Source organism: Bubalus bubalis, chromosome 10 (genome assembly GCF_019923935.1).
Source record: "Bubalus bubalis isolate 160015118507 breed Murrah chromosome 10, NDDB_SH_1, whole genome shotgun sequence".
Lineage (NCBI taxonomy): Eukaryota > Metazoa > Chordata > Mammalia > Artiodactyla > Bovidae > Bubalus > Bubalus bubalis.
Genome location: NC_059166.1, coordinates 38,930,912 through 38,950,210, shown reverse-complemented (window position 1 = coordinate 38,950,210; position 19,299 = coordinate 38,930,912). Strand labels below are relative to the sequence as shown.

The 19,299-nt window shown below is 38.5% G+C and overlaps 1 protein-coding gene across 4 annotated transcripts in view; it reads left to right on the top strand.

Annotated features, from left to right (window-relative positions):
• Positions 1-17,747, top strand: part of CEP162 (centrosomal protein 162) — a 93,080-nt gene extending 75,333 nt beyond the window's left edge. For 3 of the 4 annotated variants that reach the window (XM_006054742.4, XM_025294569.3, XM_044924256.2), the window contains 4 exons: positions 3,265-3,406; positions 4,501-4,599; positions 9,607-9,741; positions 16,184-17,747. In XM_006054742.4, the coding sequence (XP_006054804.4) occupies positions 3,265-3,406; positions 4,501-4,599; positions 9,607-9,741; positions 16,184-16,387 (580 nt within the window). In that variant the 3' untranslated portion in view covers positions 16,388-17,747. Of the gene's footprint in view, positions 1-3,264; positions 3,407-4,500; positions 4,600-9,606; positions 9,742-13,775; positions 13,814-16,183 lie in introns of all 4 variants that reach the window. The other variant, XM_025294570.3, reaches the window with a different exon arrangement.
• The last annotated feature ends 1,552 nt before the right edge of the window (positions 17,748-19,299 follow it).

Here is a 19,299-nt window from a genome sequence, read left to right as displayed (position 1 = left end):
ACCTCATGCAAAGAGTTGACTCATTGGAAAAGACTCTGATGCTGGGATGGATTGGGGGCTGGAGGAGAAGGGGATGACAGAGGATGAGATGGCTGGATGGCATCACTGACTTGATGGATGTGAGTTTGAGTGAACTCTGGGAGTTGGTGATGGACAAGGAGGCCTGGCGTGCTGCGATTCACGGGGTCACAAAGAGTCAGACATGACTGAGCGACTGAACTGAACTGAACTTCCTCCCTTAATCTCCATGACATACCAGCTCTCACTAAAGCTCCTTTTCTGCTGCTTTTAAGTGACTCCTGAATCCTTTTCATTCTCCTGCCTCAAAAATCTGACTTTGTTACAAAGTTTTTGGCTTTTGACTATCTATTCTCTGCTCCTCCTCCTTTGCTAAACTCATCCATTCTTTATGGCTTCTATGAACCTGACTCCTAGATTTTACTTTTCAAGTCTTATTTTCTTCCCTGAGTTCAGATGTTAAATCTGAAAATGTGTTGGATTGTTCCTCTTGAAATCAGTAGTAGTTCAATTTTTTTTTCTTTTTTACATATAAAGTAATCCCCCCCTTCCAGCATCCCTGTCTCTGTCTGTGATCATACTTTTTCAATTTCCAGGCCCAGCTTTACCACCTTTTTTCCTTGGGTTGACAGTCTGTAGGGTGCTTCCTTATAAGTACTTATTTTGCTTTCCTCCTCCTTTTATTAGTGTGGCCTTCTTGGTTTACTAGGCAGTTGGCCCACCCTGATCTCCCCAATTTCAGTTTCTGTCTCCCCTGATCATCTTGCTTAAAAATCATTAATATTCTTTTGTACTCCTGTGTCTGAATCACTGTCCTCCAGTGACTCCCAACTTTCCTCAAACGTCAGGACTAAATTTCTGTCCCTGGCATCTCAAGTCCCATCACCATTCTAATCCTGCTCTATCAGAGTTGTGTTACTTGCCAGTTTTCTTCCCTGCCTTTTGCTCATTCATGTTTCATTTTCTAGGAAAAATATTACCCAGAGCTTCTTAGAAATTTCCTGTTCCCACCTCCAACTCCTGTATAACTTACATACCAAGAAAGCACTGTCATATACCACCTTACAGCTTCTTGAGAACTGATGTAAGATTATACTTCTTTTGCAACTTGTAGGCAATAATAGGTCTGAATATGAAGTTCAATGTAAGGTTTAGAGTGTATAAAACATATAGTTTAATGTTTGTGAAGCAACATATTAATTATGAAATTATATAACATATTGAGAATATATAACATTATGCCCTTCAGAGATTAGAATTTCAATACACTTGACTAGGGCTTCCCAGATGTCTCAATAGTAAAGAATTCACCTGCCACTCCAGGAGACACAGGTTCGATCCCTGGGTTGGGATATGCCCTAGAGAAGGCAACAGCAACCGACTCCAGTGTTCTTGCCCGGGAAATCCCACGGACAGAGGAGCCTGGCGGGCTATAATCCATGGGGTTGCAAAGAGTTGGACATGACTGAACACACACACATACTTGACTAAATTAAGGAACCCAGAGTTGGAAGCATCAGAGTGAGTAGTGAGTGCCTAAATGAAGGAAGAGCTAGGACCTGGCAGAGTGCAGGGAGAATAAGCAGAAGCACCTAACAAATGCTTATTGATTGATGGGCAGCCACATCTGATTGAGCCATCATGGCAGTTGTATCACTTCCAAATTGAAACCTTGATTCTTTGTCCTGAATATGATAGTAGTAGTGAAGCCAGTTGAAAAGAATCGTGTTGTTGAGTCATTCTGATGATGTTTAGTCACATCTGACTCTTTGCGACCCCATGGACTGCAGTACACCAGGCTTCCCTGTCCTTCACTATCTCCTGGAGTTTGCTCAGGTTCATGTCCATTGAGTCGGTGATGCCATCCAACCATCTCATCCTCTGTCATCCCCTTCTCCTCCTGCCCTCCATCTTTCCCAGTCTCAGGGTCTTTTCTACTGAGTCAGCTCTTCGCATCAGGTGGCCAAAGTATTAGAGCTTCAGCATCAGTCCTGCCAATGAATATTCAGGGTTGATTTCTTTTAAGATTGACTGGCTTGATTTCCTTGTTATCCAAGAGACTCTGAAGTGTCTTCTCCAGCACCATAATTTGAAAACATCAGTTCTTCGGCGCTCAGCCTTCTTTATGGTCCAACTCTCACATCTATACAATACTACTGGAAAAAACATAGCTTTGACTATCTGGACCTTTGTAAGCAAAGTGACGTCTCCAAAGATAATTTAAAATTACCTGTAAATTTTCCTAGACATAAATTTATAATTTTTTAGTGTCATTAGTCTGTTTCTCAGACAGCTCTGAACTGGAGACATGAAAAGTAACCTTTCTTCTTTTGGCTGTATTTTACTATAGTTCAGTTATATCATGGGTACTTTAGACTTTTATGCTTGTCTTAGGACCCTAATAACAGTGTTTCGGTGAAGAAGTATTCATATAGTCAAATAAGCAACTGATATGTTTGTTTATAGTTTGGGGATTGCTGTATTAATAAGTATCAACAGTGATTGCTAAATATCTGCTTTCAATAAAATTGTGTCATTTTTTAATAATTTTTCCAATAATAGAGGAAATGTTTATCTGTAAAAAACGTCCCACTTTTTAGTCATAACTTTGCCATTTACTGAATTGCCACTGAATGCATAAATTTTGTCACAGAGACAAATGAGCAGTCTCTCACATTTAATGGTCCAATTAGGTTCAGACTACCTTATGTCCTAAGAATTACCATAAAGATCATTTTATTCGCACAACCTGGAGCTAGCCCTGAAGTTATGCGTGGGCCAAAAACTTGTGAGTGTTGCCTAGAGACAAAGCATTTGAGAATCTAAAGAATTGGGACCATAAATCTGAATTTATCTTAAAAGATAAAATAACAAGCTCTTTGCCTTAAATCCAGACAATATTTAGAGCCTTTGTTTCTCTCAAAGTGCCCCAGGCTGGTGGTGGTGTCCAGCTCTGCTGGGCTCAAACCCCAGCTCTACAATTTACTGACCTAGGACCCCAGACATATCAACTCTTTCCTGCACTCAAGTTTGCCTTTATAAAATTGAGTAAATAAGAGCAAGCTCATGGAGTGACTGTAGGAATTCCTAGGCAGTAATGGCTAAAGCACCGAGCACAGCGCAGTAGATACTGGTGCCTTCTCTCTGCTTCTTTACTCTCCAGGCTTCTTATACTGTTTATAGGCTAACTGAATTAGAGGTTGAAGAACCACTTTTATGTGTGGTTTTCTTTAATTTGCTGTAAAGGTTCAAGGAAGAAACTGCAGCACATATCACATCTCTCAAAACATCTCATCAGAGGGAAGTAGAGAAACTCCTTTGCCAAAATGCAGTTGAGAATTCTTCTTCCAAAGTAGCTGAACTAAATCGTAAAATAGCAACTCAGGAGGTAGGTGACTTTAATAAACTTTGACTGTAATGTGATTTTTTTTTTTTTAAGATCATTGCCAAAGTATCTGGAAGTACTTAACTTCACTGCTTGAGGTTGGTGATAGAAATAAGAAATTGTCATTGCTTTTTTTTTTTAATAGAAGTTGACACCCTTACCATACATGTGTTTAACTATTCAACTTTACTGTTATACATCTAAATAAGTGTTTTTGCAATTTTGTCCCTGTATTTCTCAAATAGTCTTTCTCCTAACAGTGTAATAGTGGTTCAGGGATAAATTGAATGTGATTAGGACCTTAGCGCTTGAACCTGTGTTGAACCATCTCCCTTCACCCGAAGTCCAAACTGACAAGTCACTCTTCTTTCCTGTTTTTCATTAAATAATGTTTCCTAGCCGTTCAGGCACGGGGGATAAAGTAATGAAGAGAGACATGTACATAATTGTAGTCAATACAAAGCATAATCATCTGAGAATTATGACAGGGCGTGTTGACAGTTCATCTGCATTTCCTCAAGGGTGTTGTCCTTCTTGGTTAGTACATATATCAGCTTGTAATATTTACCAATGTCAACTATGTGGCCTGTCTTCTGTGGCTTTTGCAAGTTGAAAAAAAAATCATTAAAAGAGAACTTTCAACTTACTTTCAAATGAGGTATCTAAGAAAAAAGAAAAGAAAGCAAATATGGCAAAACACTAGCAGTGAATAATTCAAGTTGAAGAATATACAAATGTTCCATGTGCTCTTCATCTTTTTTGTAGGTTTTAATTCTAAAAACCAAGCTGGGTGGCAGGGGTGACTTCAAGAAATAATTCTCTCATGACCACCTCTCCCACCCATAATAATTTAACAGCATCTTAATTAAAAAGATATCCATCAGTTGTGGAAGTTTGAGCATGGACAAGATATGAGATGTGAAATTATTGTAAATTTTCTTTTATGTAAAAACACTATTGTTAGATTCAGGAAATTTTAAAATAGGATCCTTTTAATTTTTTTAATACATACAAAGGTCATTAGTTCACTTTCCTATATTTTTCAAATGTTCATGGAAAAACTTGACTGACACAGTACTGCTAATATAATTTCCTAGGTACTTATAAAACATTTTCAAAATCAAGTCAATGAGCTGCAGAGTAAGCAAGAGTCTCTTGTAGTTTCTCAAGTTCGAGAAGAAATCCTACAGAAAGAGGTAAGAAATAGCCAAAGTATTGTGCTAACATAAGCTTCTCAGCCATTTCAATCATATAGTCCTGCATAATTTTTTAATTTAAATGTACAAATGGAGATAATTCAGAAATGTCTTATCATGTCAAGAAAATATTAATATTTCCCCAGATGAAGCTCAGATATCAATTAAATTATTTATGTTTGTATTTTCTAAGATTTTCTGGGGAGTGGGGAAATGGGGCAGGTTTGGTTTGGTTGTTTTGATTTTTTAGGAGGTAAAGTGGTATAGTTAAGGCCATTTCTGTAATAAGTAGTAAGATTATTTAATTTAGTTAAGAAAAAGGTAAGTAAATTATTATGAAAGTAATGCTGGATCATCAAGAACAATACCATTACAGGAAATAGATCTTTCTGGAAACTCACCATTTTGATTACTCTGAGATCCTTTTGATTCTAGAAAGTATGAAAAATCAAACTGCATTCTATTCTTTGAAGCTTATACATCATTTTTTTTTTAATTTTTATTTTATTTTTAAACTTTACATAATTGTATTAGTTTTGCCAAATATCAAAATGAATCCGCCACAGGTATACATGTGTTCATTTTTTAAAAATTATTTGAGGGCTTATTAAATCACATGATAAAAGTGAAACTTACAACTAAATTGCATCATGGAAAGATTAATGTAAACTAGTCCACAGTCACACAACTATCCACTTAAACACCTTGTTCTAGGAGTTGAAGGACTGTAGTTGAACACTATGTATACTTTTCAGTGTCGAAAATATACATAAACTTTGTTGTATAAGTAATAAACTTAAAGAACCTCACAGACCTGAAATAAAATTTTTAGGAAAACATTAAAAGGAAATACGTGTTCATGTTTGCCAGATGAAGAGGAAGATCAATTTTGGTCAAGTTATCGTGTTCTTAGTTTGGAAATAGCTAAATATTTTGAAAATAGAAAAGCTGTAACACATGATTTCCAAGCCTGTTTAACTAGAAGACTAAGGAAATCACTTCATTTCTTGAATAAAGCTAATGACAGTCCGCCTTTTGATATGGACTGTACTTACAATAGCTGTTTTAACAGAGCTTATTTATTCCCACCTCTGATAACCCTCTAAAGGTCCTCTCTGATGGCCTGTATGTTATGAACCATTTCATCTCAGGCCAGTGGGAATATGAACCGTTCCTAGCCCGTATAACCTCCAGGAGTTACTCCAAAACTGCCTCCAGCCAACACACTAGGTCGCCATAGAGCTCGTTCTGTTTGTTTCCTTTCTCTGATGAATTGTAGTCCTGCAGCGCTATTAGCCAGTGCTTGAAAATGGTTGTCTCTATATTGACTGGGTTCTCTGGTTGTTTAAGAAATGTGTTGCTGTCGCATACTGCATCATGGCCTTGAGTGAAAGCACGCTGTGTATGTATCAAAAGTGGTGAATTCTGGTTTTTGACTGCTTGTTTTTAAAGCAGTTTCATAGAGCTATAAGAAAAAACTGAGTAATTTCAATTTTTTCAACATAGTTCAAGTCAGTTATTGGACCTTTTTAGGTTCCTTTGATAGTGTCATATTTACCCTGATTTTTTTGTAATCCTTGATTCCCACATTGATTATCTGTGCATTTGAGTCAGGTTTGCTTTGGCAGAGATGGTTCTTCACCCGTCAGCTCAGCTTGGGTTTCTGGGTATGTCTGCTGGTCGTCTTGGCTGCGTAGGGCTTGCTCTCAGGGTCTGTTTTTGGGCAGGGCCACTGCCTGAACTCTGAAGTTGGGGCAAGAGGGATGCCACTGACTGAGTACAGTTGGGCAGGATTTCTGGTTTGATTTCCATACCTAAGTGAAGCTATTTCCTAGCCTGTATCCACAGTACCAGGGGTGGCTTATGATCACTGTATGGCTAAATATTTACCTGAACCTACATTTTATAATAGGAGTCAAAACTGTAATAATGATAGTTATTGTTTATTAAGGGTTTCCTATCTACACTAGGCACTGTGTTAAGTGTTCTGTGTGGTTCTCACAATAACCCAAAAGAGTCAGTACTATTATTCCCATTTTATATACGAAGAAACTGATGGTAAGAAAAGTGAAATAACTTACCTGAGGTGGTGGTTGTTGTTCAGTCCCTAAGTCACATCCAACTCTTTGTGACCCCATGAACTGCAGTACGCCAGGCTTCCCTGTCCTTCACTATCTCCCTGAGTTTGCTCAAGCTCACATCCATTGAGTCAGTGATGCTGTCCAACCATCTTATCCTCTGTTGCCCCCTTCTCCTCTTGCCCTCAATCTTTCCCAGCTAATGAGTTGTTTCTCTCATCAGGTGGCTAAAGTAACCTGAGGTTACCAGGCCATAACTAAAATACCAGTATAGGACTCAGGGCCTCTGGCTCCAGGTTCAAGGCTCTCAGTTACTTTACTTTTTCACCAATCCCCTATCAGTGGACATTCAGGTTGTTGCCAAGTTTTTCTATAGTATTCAAGTAGCAAGAAGCATTTTTAACCTCACACCTTTCTTTTTTTTTTTTTTTTTTGAGGTGTTTGGGTTAGCAAATGGATATGATAAGAACTTTAGACAGTATACATTTTGGATGTTGTTTGGTCCCAGGGATATTGAGATTTGTGTGTGTGTGTGTGTGTGTGTGTGTGTTAAAGCAGGAAACACTTTTGATCATGCATCTTTCCTTATGTATCCAGTTGCCTCCAATGAACATATTCACTAAATTCACTAAAATATAAGAACTTTTTTAAAGACTCAACTTTAATTATACTCTTAAAGGTACTTTGTAAGAGGTACAAATGAAGGAAAGTTATCTCTACTCTTTGTCTGGAACCAAATCTCTGAATTTATGTAATTTAAAAATGTTGAATCTTTGAGAGGTGACTCCATTAATTTATTCATGGATGATTGTTAAGCACCCTCTGCTGTGCACAGCTGTAGGAGCTAGGAAAACTGAAGAGAACAAAGACAAAATTCCAGTTCTCATGGAGCTTATCTGGAGAAGGCAATGGCACCCCACTCCAGTACTCTTGCCTGGAAAATCCCATGGACGGAAGAGGAGCCTGGTAGGCTGCAGTCCATAGGGTCGCAAAGAGTCAGACACAACTGAGCGACTTCACTTTCACTTTTCACTTTCATGCATTGGAGAAGGAAATGGCAACCCACTCCAGTGTTCTTGCCTGGAGAATCCCAGGGACGGCAGAGCCTGGTGGGCTGCCGTCTATGGGGTCTCACAGAGTTGGACACAACTGAAGCAACTTAGCAGCAGCAGAAGCATGGAGCTTATTTTTTTTTTGGGTAATGAGACCATAAACAAATATAAGTTCTGATAAAAAAGGTCAACTGAGTCAACATTTGTAAAGTACTTAGCATAGCGCCTAGCCCACCATACTGCCATAACTCATTACTGCTTATCCTTTAAGACTCGGTTCAGGCACAGCTGCCTCCGATTGAGAAGCCTGCAGCCACCTCTCCTTCAGGTTACGTGTCCCTCACTCAGCACCTTGCTGTGCACGCATCTCTCCACTGCAGCACGTCATGTTAGAGCTGTCATTCACTCACCTGCTCCTTGCTCTAGACTAGAACTTTCCTGGTGTACCCAGAATGGGTTACCTGTGGTCACAAGATGATGGTGACTGGAAAGGTGGTCTGAAAACAAACTCAGTCATTTTTCAATCATTAAGATGTTTGTAGAGGATGAAATGATATTTGACTAATACATATATGACAGTGCCTCTGACAGCTTTCTTAGTTCAATAATCATTGCTTGTTCTGTTTTGGGGGTAGTTTTTGTTTGCAGGGGTTTGTTTTTTACAATTTTGTTTTCAGACAAGATTTTTTTGCCCACCACTCAACACCATGGCATGGTATGTACAACATCTCCCCAACCTTTCTGTAAGTCATCCCCATTAAGGTCTGTTTGTTTATTTGGTCACTGGTGATATCCAGGATGGCCTACATTTAAACTATTTAGATTTGCCACTGATTTAATTTGCTTATATTTTCACATTTTTTAAACTAACGTCAGAAGAGTATATTGGTTCTTTTTTTTTTTAAGTATTATTGGTGTTTTGAGATACTAGGTGGTTCCTTGTAAAACATGATTGATTGTTAACTTTATCCATTTTCATTTGCTTGTTAATTATTTTTCATTTTGATAATGGCAGGTTATCGTAATTATATGGTATAAAGAGTGCTATTGCTTTATGAAGTCCAATATAGAGATCCCTCATATCACCTCCATTTCACTCCCTGGTGCCATAAAAATTTTACCTTTTTTTTTTTCTGGGCCATGACATGAAAAAGGAGGTACTGTGCTAGACTGTCATCTCTATGAGGACAGGGACTGTGCACTCTAGAGCCTAAGACACAGCCAGCACAGGAAGAGTTCACCACTTACTTATCTCTGTTTATATGTGCATGTTCACATGTGGAATGAATTATTATAAGTTATAAGATGATAAGAACTAGAAGAGAATTACAAATAGAATTATAGGAGGTTGACAAAAAAGGATTCATATTTATTCAACTCGCTGTGTGCTTTAAATGTATTATTTAATCCAAAAAGTAGTCACACTATTAACATATACTTTGTAGCAAGGCTGAATACATCAGAAAAAGTGCCCAACTTAATTTTGAACACTACAGCCAGCCTGCATACCTGGGAGGGAGAAAATGGTCTGATCATCTGGAACCTTTTCAAATGTGAGGTCAGTTCAGGGATAGGATGAGCCTTTACTTTCTGGACCAAAGAAATGAAAGCTATTACTCTAACAACTCCAGATACCTTTGATGTTAACAAGAAGGCTCTTGTCTAAAGAAATTTTATACAAAGAATATGCAGTGAATGTTCTTACTTCTAATGATTGCCAGTGGAAAATGAATTATTTCCTTGTTATAATTTCCCATTTATTTCATATCTCCTTTTTTAAATATAAATGTATTTATTTTCATTGGAGGCTAATTACTTTACAGTATTGTAGTGGTTTTGCCATACACTGACATGAATGCCCCGTATCTCAACTTTAGATTACAAAACTCTTGGAAGAATTGAGAGAAGCCAAAGAAAATCATACACCGGAGATGAAACATTTTATGGTCTTAGAAAAGAAAATCAAACAGATGGAAATGAGACATGAGCAAAGAGAACAGGAGCTTCAGCAGGTAAATTAGTAAATCACATTTACATATTTGTACAGTTCTTCACATTTAAGTACTTCCAGTTTACTATGTTTTTGTCATCCCTAACAGATTACTTCTTTCAGAATGTTTTCATTATATATTGGTTTTATTATAGATAAATGTATAGCTTTTAAGAGAAAATAAGACTAATTCTCAAATACCTGAAGATTGGTTTACCTTATATCTAGAAAAATAGAGAAACAACTTTTGTATTATGTTCTTAATTATTGATGAATGCCTAAAAGAGAAGCATTTTACCCTGGGAATAGGACTCTTGGGAACCATGTTACACATTTAAGTCATTTCAATAAACGGCTCATACAGCTCTATATCAAAAAAGCAAAACAATCAAACATTGGCAGAAGATCTAAATAGATACTTCTTCAAAGAACATATCCAGATGGCCAAAAAGGAAAGAAAAGATGCTCAGCATCACTAATTACCAAAGAAATGCAAATCAAATCTACAATGAGATAGCACCTCTTACCAGAATGGCCATCATGAAAAAGTGTACAAACAGTAAATGCTGGAAAGGGTGTGGAGAAAAGGGGACTCTCATATACTGTTAGTGGAAATGTAAATTGGTGCAACCACCCTGGAGAACAGTATGGAGGTTCCTTAAAAAACAACATTGAAATACCATATGACCCAGCAATCCCACTCCTGGGCATTTATCTGAAGAAAACCATAATTCGAAAAGCTACATGCACCCGTGTTCATTGCAGCACTATTTACAATAGCCAAGAGAGGGAAGCAACCTAAATGTCCATCAACAGAGGAATGGATAAAGAAGATATGGTAAATACATACAATGGAATATTACTCAGCTATAAAAAAGAACAAAGTAATACCATTTGCAACAACATTGGTGAACCTAGAGATTATCATACGAAGTGAAGCAAGTCAGAGAAAGACAGATATCTTACTATATTGCTTGTATGTGGAATCTAAAAAAATGATACAAATGAACGTATTTATAAAATAGACTTTCAAAAACAAACGTATGGTTATCAAAGGGGAAATGTGATATAAGGGAGGGATAAATCAGGAGTTTGGGATTACCGTATGCACACCACTACATATATAACCAATAGGGACCTACTGTATAGCAGAGAATTCTACTCAGTATTCTATAGTAACCTATATAGGAAAAAAAAATCTGAAAAAGAAAGAATATTTGTATATGTATAAGTGAATCACTTGCAGTACACCTGAAACTTAACACAGCATTATAAATCAACTACTCCAATAAAATTGCAAACTCAGAACTGAGAGCAGCTTCCAAATAGCAAGGAAAACCACTGGTTTAAAGGGTCCCTTTCACACGTGACTGAAAATACTAAATTTCTTGCATAATTTCAATTCTGGAAAAAAAAAAAAAAACACAAGACCAAAAAAATATACTACCATGTAGCTTCTTACAAACATCTCTACTAATCTAGGAAGCAAGTCTCCACTAGAAAACGCAAAGGTTTCACTATATGTGGTGCTAGAGCAAACTTTTGACTTTGTTCTTCTGTTTTGTTTTCTGTTGGAGTAGTTGATTGACAATGTTGTGTTAGTTTCTGGTATACAGCAGAGTGATTCATTTATACATATACACATACTCTTTTTCAGATTCTAACTGAAGATAAAGATCATATCATCATCTTAAGCAGGGCTTCCAAGGTGGCACTAGTGGTGAAGAATCTTCCTGCCAGTGCAGGAGACACAAGAGACACAGGGTCAGTCCCTGGGTGAGAAGATCTCCTGCAGTAGAAACTAGCACCCCACTCCAGTATTCTTGCCTGGAGAATTTCATGGGCAGATGAGCCTGGCAGGCTACAGTCCATGGGACTGCAAAGAGTTGGACATGACTAAGCATGCACACACACACACACACACACACACACACACACACACACACACACACACATCTCAATCAATATAGAAAAACCATTTAACACAAACACCCATTCTTGATAAAAAAAAACTCTCAACAAATTAGGTATAAAAATAACATACCTCAACATGATAAAGGCCGTATATAACAGGACCACATGTGTGTGTGTTAGTCTCTCAGTCGTGTCTGACTCTTTGTGACCTCATGGACTGTACCGCCAGACTCCTCTGTCCATGGAATTCTCCAGCCAAGAATACTGGAGTGGGTTGCCTTTCAGTTATCATGAAAATCAGTAGTGACAGGTTGGCAGCTTTTCTGCTAAGATCAGAAACAAGAGAAGAATGCTCATTCTCACACTCTTATTCAACATAGTATTAGAAGCCTTAGCCAGAGCAGTCAGGCAAAGGATGAAATTGTCTCTATTTGTGAATGACATTATTTTATATAAAGAAAATCCTCAAGACTCTACCTAAAAACTGCGGGTTAGCGAATTCAGTAAAGTTCTCGGATACCAAAATCAGTATACAAAAGTCAGTAATGTTTCTATAAACTAACAACAAATTATCTGAAGAATAAAATAATTCCACTTATAATAATACCAAGAAGAATAAAATACTTGGAAATAAATCTATCTAAGGATGTAAAAGATCTGTATGTTGGTAACTATAAGGCATTGATGAAATTAAACACAAAGGTATTCAGTGTTCATGATTCATAAGAATTGATACTGTAAAATGTCCAAAGCCATTTATAGATTCACTGTGATCTCTGTCAAGATTCCAATGGCATTTTTTATACTAACAAAAAAAGCATTATGAAATTTGTGTGGAACCACACAGACCAGGCAGAGTCAAAGCAATCCTAAGGTAGAACAACAAAACAGGAGGTATCTTCATTTCCTAATTTCAAACTATATTACAAAGCTGAAGTAATCAAAACAGTATGGTCCTGGCATTAAAAACAAACACATAGCCCAAAGGAATAGAATCTAGAACCGAGAAATAAATCCACGTATACATATTTGTTAAGGGAGCCAAGAATACTCAGTGGAGAAAAGACACTTTTCATTATAAATGGTTCTGGGGAAATGTAATATTTACATGCAAAAGACAAACTAGATCCCTGTCTTATACCATTCACAAAAATTACTCTAAATGGATTAAAGACCAGAAACCATAAAATTCTTAGAATAAAACACAGGGTAAAAGCTTGCTGATATGTGTCTTGTCATAGAGCCCTTTTGGATATGATACCTAAAGCACAAGCAACAAAAAAAACAATAAACAAATGGGACCACATCAAACTAAAAAAGCATCTGCACAAGCAAGGAGATAATCAACATGATGTAAAGGCAAGCTGTGATTCATACAACTCAATAGCAAAAAAAAAAAAAAAAAAAAAAAAAACCATTTAAAAAGTGGGCAAAGGATCTGAACAGACATTGTTCCAAAGAAGATATTTAAATGCCCCACAGCTATATGAAAAGATGCTCAGTTGAGTTCAGTTCAGTCGCTCAGTCGTGTCCGACTCTTGACACCATGAATCGCAGCACGCCAGGCCTCCCTGTCCATCACCAACTCCCGGAGTTCACTGAGACTCACATCCATCGAGTCAGTGATGCCATCCAGCCATCTCATCCTCTGTTGTCCCCTTCTCCTCCTGCCCCCAATCCCTCCCAGCATCAGAGTCTTTTCCAATGAGTCAACTCTTCGCATGAGGTGGCCAAAGTACTGGAGTTTCAGCTTCAGCATCATTCCCTCCAAAGAAATCCCAGGGCTGATCTCTTTCAGAATGGACTGGTTGGATCTCCTTGCAGTCCAAGGGACTCTCAAGAGTCTTCTCCAACACCATACTTCAAAAGCATCAATTCTTTGGTGCTTAGCCTTCTTCACAGTCCAACTCTCACATCCATACATGACCACAGGAAAAACCGTAGCCTTGACTAGACGGACCTTTGTTGGCAAAGTAATGTCTCTGCTTTTGAATATGCTATCTAGGTTCATCATAACTTTCCTTCCAAGGAGTAAGCGTTTTTTAATTTCATGGCTGCAGTCACCATCTGCAGTGATTTTGGAGCCCAGAAAAATAAAGTCTGACACTGTTTCCACTGTTTTCCCATCTATTTCGCATGAAGTGATGGGACCAGATGCCATGATCTTCGTTTTCTGAATGGTGAGCTTTAAGCCAACTTTTCACTCTCCACTTGCACTTTCATCAAGAGGCTTTTGAGTTCCTCTTCACTTTCTGCCATAAGGCTGGTGTCATCTGCATATCTGAGGTTATTGATATTTCTCCCGGCAATCTTGATTCCAGCTTGTGTTTCTTCCAGTCCAGCGTTTCTCATGATGTACTCTGCATATACGTTAAATAAGCAGGGTGATAATATACAGCCTTGACAGACTCCTTTTCCTATGTGGAACCAGTCTGTTGTTCCATGTCCAGTTCTAACTGTTGCTTCCTGACCTGCATACAGATTTCTCAAGAGGCAGGTCAGGTGGTCTGGTATTCCCATCTCTTTCAGAATTTTCCACAGTTTATTGTGATCCACACAGTCAAAGGCTTTGGCATGGTCAGTGAGGCAGAAATAAATGTTTTTCTGGAACTCTCTTGCTTTTTCCATGATCCAGCAGATGTTGGCAATTTGACCTCTGGTTCCTCTGCCTTTTCTAAAACCAGCTTGAACATCAGGAAGTTCATGGTTCACGTATTGCTGAAGCCTGGCTTGGAGAATTTTGAGCATTACTTTACTAGCATGTGAGATGAGTGCAGTTGTGCCATAGTTTGGCATTGCCTTTCTTTGGGATTGGAATGAAAACTGACCTTTTCCAGATGCTCAACATCACTAATTATGAGGGAAATGCAAGTCAAACCCACATGGGGACATATCAAAAAGAGTATTTGTCTGCTCAGTCGTGTTCGATTCTTTGTGACCCCATGGACTGCAACACGCCAGGCCTCCCTGTCCATCACCAACTCCCAGCGTTTACCCAAACTCATGTCCATTGAGTCAGTGATGCCATCCAACCATTTCATCCTCTGTTGTCCCCTTCTCCTCCTGCCTTCAATCTTTCCCAGCATCAGGGTCTTTTCAAATGAGTCAGCTCTCCGCATCAGGTGGCCAAAGTAATGGAGCTTCAGCTTCAACATCAGTCCTTCCAATGAACACTCAGGACTGATCTCCTTTAGGATGGACTGGTTGGATCTCCTTGCAGGGACTCTGAAGAGTCTTCTCCAACACCACAGTTCAAAAGCATCAATTCTTCGGCACTCAGCTTTCTTTATAGTCCAACTCTCACATCCATACATGACTACTGGAAAAACCATAGCCTTGATTAGACAGACCTTTGTTGGCAAAGTAATGTCTCTGCTTTTTAATAAGCTGTCTAGGTTGGTCATAACTTTCATTCCAAGGAGTTAGCGTCTTTTAATTGTATACCTTTAACTTCTACAATGTTATGCCAACTATGTCTGAATATGATTGACAAATCATTAAATGCCAAGTTTTAATATATGAGACATCAAAGTAATGAATTGAAAATTCATACAGCATTTTGTATTCCCCATAACTCAAGTACCTATTTATACAGTGTCTGAAATTCTTTTATTTCATTATTAAATTATGAAGTAATTATTCTATAGCCAGGCAGAATTAAAAATTTTCTTGCAGAGGTTCAGCATGTATAACGTCTGGAAACATTATTGGTTTTGTTGCTGTAATCAGTTATTTTTTTATGTCTCGCTTTGTGTGGTTTATAATGTCTGTGATTAACATTTCCCTTCTGGTAAGGTATTTTATTAATAAAATCATAAGAATAGTATTGTAAGTTACTAGACAAGGTGCTTATTTCACAGCTGAAAAAAACTGATCGTCATAAACAAGGCAGTCGAGTATGGGTGGTTAAGAGCAGGAGCCCTGGGGCCAGCCCACCTGTGTGTGAATTCTAACTCTGCCTCCAGTGGCCTCTGTGTGAATCTAGGGTGAATTAATTTTTTTTACTTATTTGTGACTCTCTTTCCCTACCTGTTAAATGGAGATGGATATGTAGAATATCTCCTAGTGTGTTACAAGATTAAATGTTAACACATGTAAGACTTAAAGCCAAGCCTGGCACTTGATAGGTGTCAACGTATGGTTCCTTAGTGGTGACATGTTGCATTAAAACTAACTGTCTTGATTGCATCTCAAGTACAGTTCTTAAGAACAGGATTTTAGGGATGTTTGAATTCATTCCAGGGTATTAAATGCTTTAAATGGTAATCCTGCCCTGCCCCCAACCCAGGCTTAAAATGAAAAACTTTAAACTTCTTAACTCCCTATCAGAATTAGATACTAAAATTCCCACTTACTCTTTGCTTATAAGCCTTTATTGATCCAATGGGGCCTGTTAGGTAAGGCTCCTCTCCCTCTGCCCCATCCCCTCGGATACATAGGTTGCCAGATTACCCTTGTCAGCATTGGCCCAGTTGAGCTCCTAGAAGCTCTTCGAGGCTCATTATCCCCATGATAAACTCTAACAGTAATGTGATATTTTTAATTTGCAGATAATACAGCAGACACACCAAGTAGTAGAAACCGAGCAAAACAGAGAAATTGAGAAATGGAAAAGACTTGCACAGCTGAAGAATCGGGAGCTGGACAAGTTCCGAACAGAGTTAGACTCGATCTTGGATGTTCTCCGAGAGCTGCACCGGCAGGGGGTGGTCGTGCCAGTTGCTTTGGCAGAAGTGAACGCACCAGAGTATTAGTAGAAACTCACATGTCACGTGACCTCACAGAGAGGCCTGAAGATGGTTGGGGTCCCCATCAGAAGGAGGCTTTTGAAAAAAGTGTTCCAGTATGTTGCTGGAACACAAGAACATTTCAAAATAAATCATATTTTACCAGCTAGGGAAAAATAAGAGCAGCATTAAATAGTGTATTTTACTGGAAAAAATTAGTCATCAACATTTTAAATAATTTACAGACAAGTCCCTTTATGGCAGATGATTAGAACTGGTGATATTTATTGCAAAAGGCCTCACACGCTAGATATGGGAGGAAAACAAAATTGCAGATACTTGGCCATTATTGACTAGGTGTGTATTTTTAATTCTTGCCCAGAAGAACAGCTCCTCTTTCTCACAGAAACGGGGTGGGCAGTGTGAGCACAGTGGCTCAGACAGTCACTGATGTAATGGTGCTTCATGTTCATTCTGGTGAGAGTTGTAACTTGCGTACAGGTAGATAGTGAACTCTCGTGTTGCTCTCGTGTTCTCCCAGATTTCCACTCCTGCCTCTAGGCGCCTCATTTTGCACCTGATACAGGTGCAAGGTATATATCACAAGTAGTAGGGGAATTTGATTTATTCACTGTTTCATTTATGCTGTGTCTCAAATGCCAGTCCCTCTTTTGTAAGTCTAAGGTGATAAACAGAATGCAACATTTTTACTTCATTTAAGAAGTAAATATATGTTCACTAAAGAAATTAAAAGCATGTGTAAAAGTAGCCAGATTATTCTCTTACATCACAGTTCCATTTCCCAAAGCAGCTAGTAGGCACATGAGATACTGGTGCATGAAAGCTGTAGCTGGGGCTTTCCCTGGGGGCTGCTTTGTTTTCAGATGTTCTGGCTCACTGCTGTCCAATAGGAAGATCCTGTGAGCCACGTGTCATTTAAAAATTTTTATAGCCACATTTAAAAAGGTAAAAAGAAACAAATGAAGTTAATTTTGGTAATTTATGTAATATATCTAAAATAATATAAAAATTGGGATTTTACATTCTTTTTTTCATCCTAAGTTTCCAAAATCAGGTAAGTTTTCCATTTATAGCACATCTCAGTTTGAACCAGCCACATTCTAAGTGCTCAATAACCACATGCCAGCAAGTGCAATTCTAGAATAATCATTACAAAGTGAAGTACTTTATAAAGGACATGTGAAGTAGAACTTGGTAAACTTATAGGTATTAAATGTGAAATGTGGAAATTAAATGTAAGGAATACAGTTAATATCTTGATGTCCAGCATTTTTAATGTTCTTTTCCTAAGGGTAGAAAGCATTAATTAAAATTTGCTATTTTTTTATGTGAAAGAGTTGTAAGTTATAAACTATTTTGGTTATTATTTGAGTGTGTTTTGTATACTTTTTATCTGCAAACCTATTCATTTATAACTGTACCTTCCCTTTGTCTTTTTGACTGACTCTCCATGGGCCTTTCATTCTAAGCACAAGCATGGCTGATTCTGAAACACAAGTAGTACAGACATCAAACAGATTATCAGTTCCAGAGAAGGTACATCCTGTTTTGATGAGGACTCCATATGGTGGAATAAGCTGCACATATGACACAGCTTCAGTTTCATTTACAGAGTAAAGGTCCATATGCACTATCAGAACTGTTAGTTACAACCAGAAACCTCAGAGACAATATCTCAGCCCTTAGGGTTTGCACTGAGGGTCTAGGATGAGAACACAGGTGGACACATTTACACCATCTTGAAAAAAGAGAAAGGCTTTTATGAAAAAAAAAAAAAAGTAGGAGAAGGGGACAACAGAGGATGAGATGGTTGGATGGCATCACTGACTCAATGGACATGAGTTTGAACAAGCTCGAGGAGTTGGTGATGAAGAGGGAAGCCTGGCACGTTGCAGTCTACGGGATCACAGAGTCAGACGCAACTGAGCTGAAAGCAAAGTAGGTCTGGGTTTGTTGAAAGCTTCAATCACAATCACCTAAATAATGCAAATAGGAATTTTTCCCATCAATGCCTACTTTATAGGACTGTTGTAAGAAATAACGTTTGAAGAGCAGCATTATCAGGGGTTCTACAGAGGAAAGAGGCACCACATTCCATCAGTGGAATAAAATGGGTTGTTAGTAAATTCAGTAGCAAGAGGCTAGACTTCGTGGAAAAAAGGGTGGGCAGTGGTAATTATACCAGGTATGCCTCCTTGGAGCACATAAATAAAGAGGCAAGAATACAGCAGGAATCTGACCCAGTGACCTAGTCTCAAGCCTGCCCTGAACATAAACCCTTTCGGTGGCCTTCCAGTGTCCCCTGCCATTGGGTATTGATATTACAGTATGAAGACCTGATGCAGAGGGCCTATGTAACTCCTTGGAGAAAGGTCTGGGAGGAACTTGAATTTGTGAGGCAGGGAAAAGTGAAGTCATTAGAGAAGAACTGTTTACAAAAGGGATAAATTGAGCCTGCTCATTGGAGAAGCCTGAGTGGACTAAAGATCCTAGTTGGTTTTTTCCCATCAGCGCGTCAGGAAGTGTAAATGACCAAAGATATTTGCATGCCCACATCTTACCTGTTTTGCTCATCATCCTGGCCATGTGCAAGGAGCACTCATGAGATCAAGCTGGTGCTTACTCCTCTGACTTGGGGTCAGAACTTTCATGGGAGCCTACTTCCTCACACATAATAGGGGCTTAGTAAATTTATCACCTTCTGTTGTCCTTGGACCTTCATCTACATGCAACCCTTTGCTCCCATCAGCCCCCAAAGATCATAGCTATTCTCATACTCACAGTACAACTACTGCTACCAGCAGGATAACATTGGGTCTGTGTTTCTCCTCTTCCTTTCTCCTGGGTTCCAGCCCCTATTCCCTGTTCCTGCCCGAGTTACCCAGTGTCCACAAAAAGTCAAATGTGTTTGAAACCAA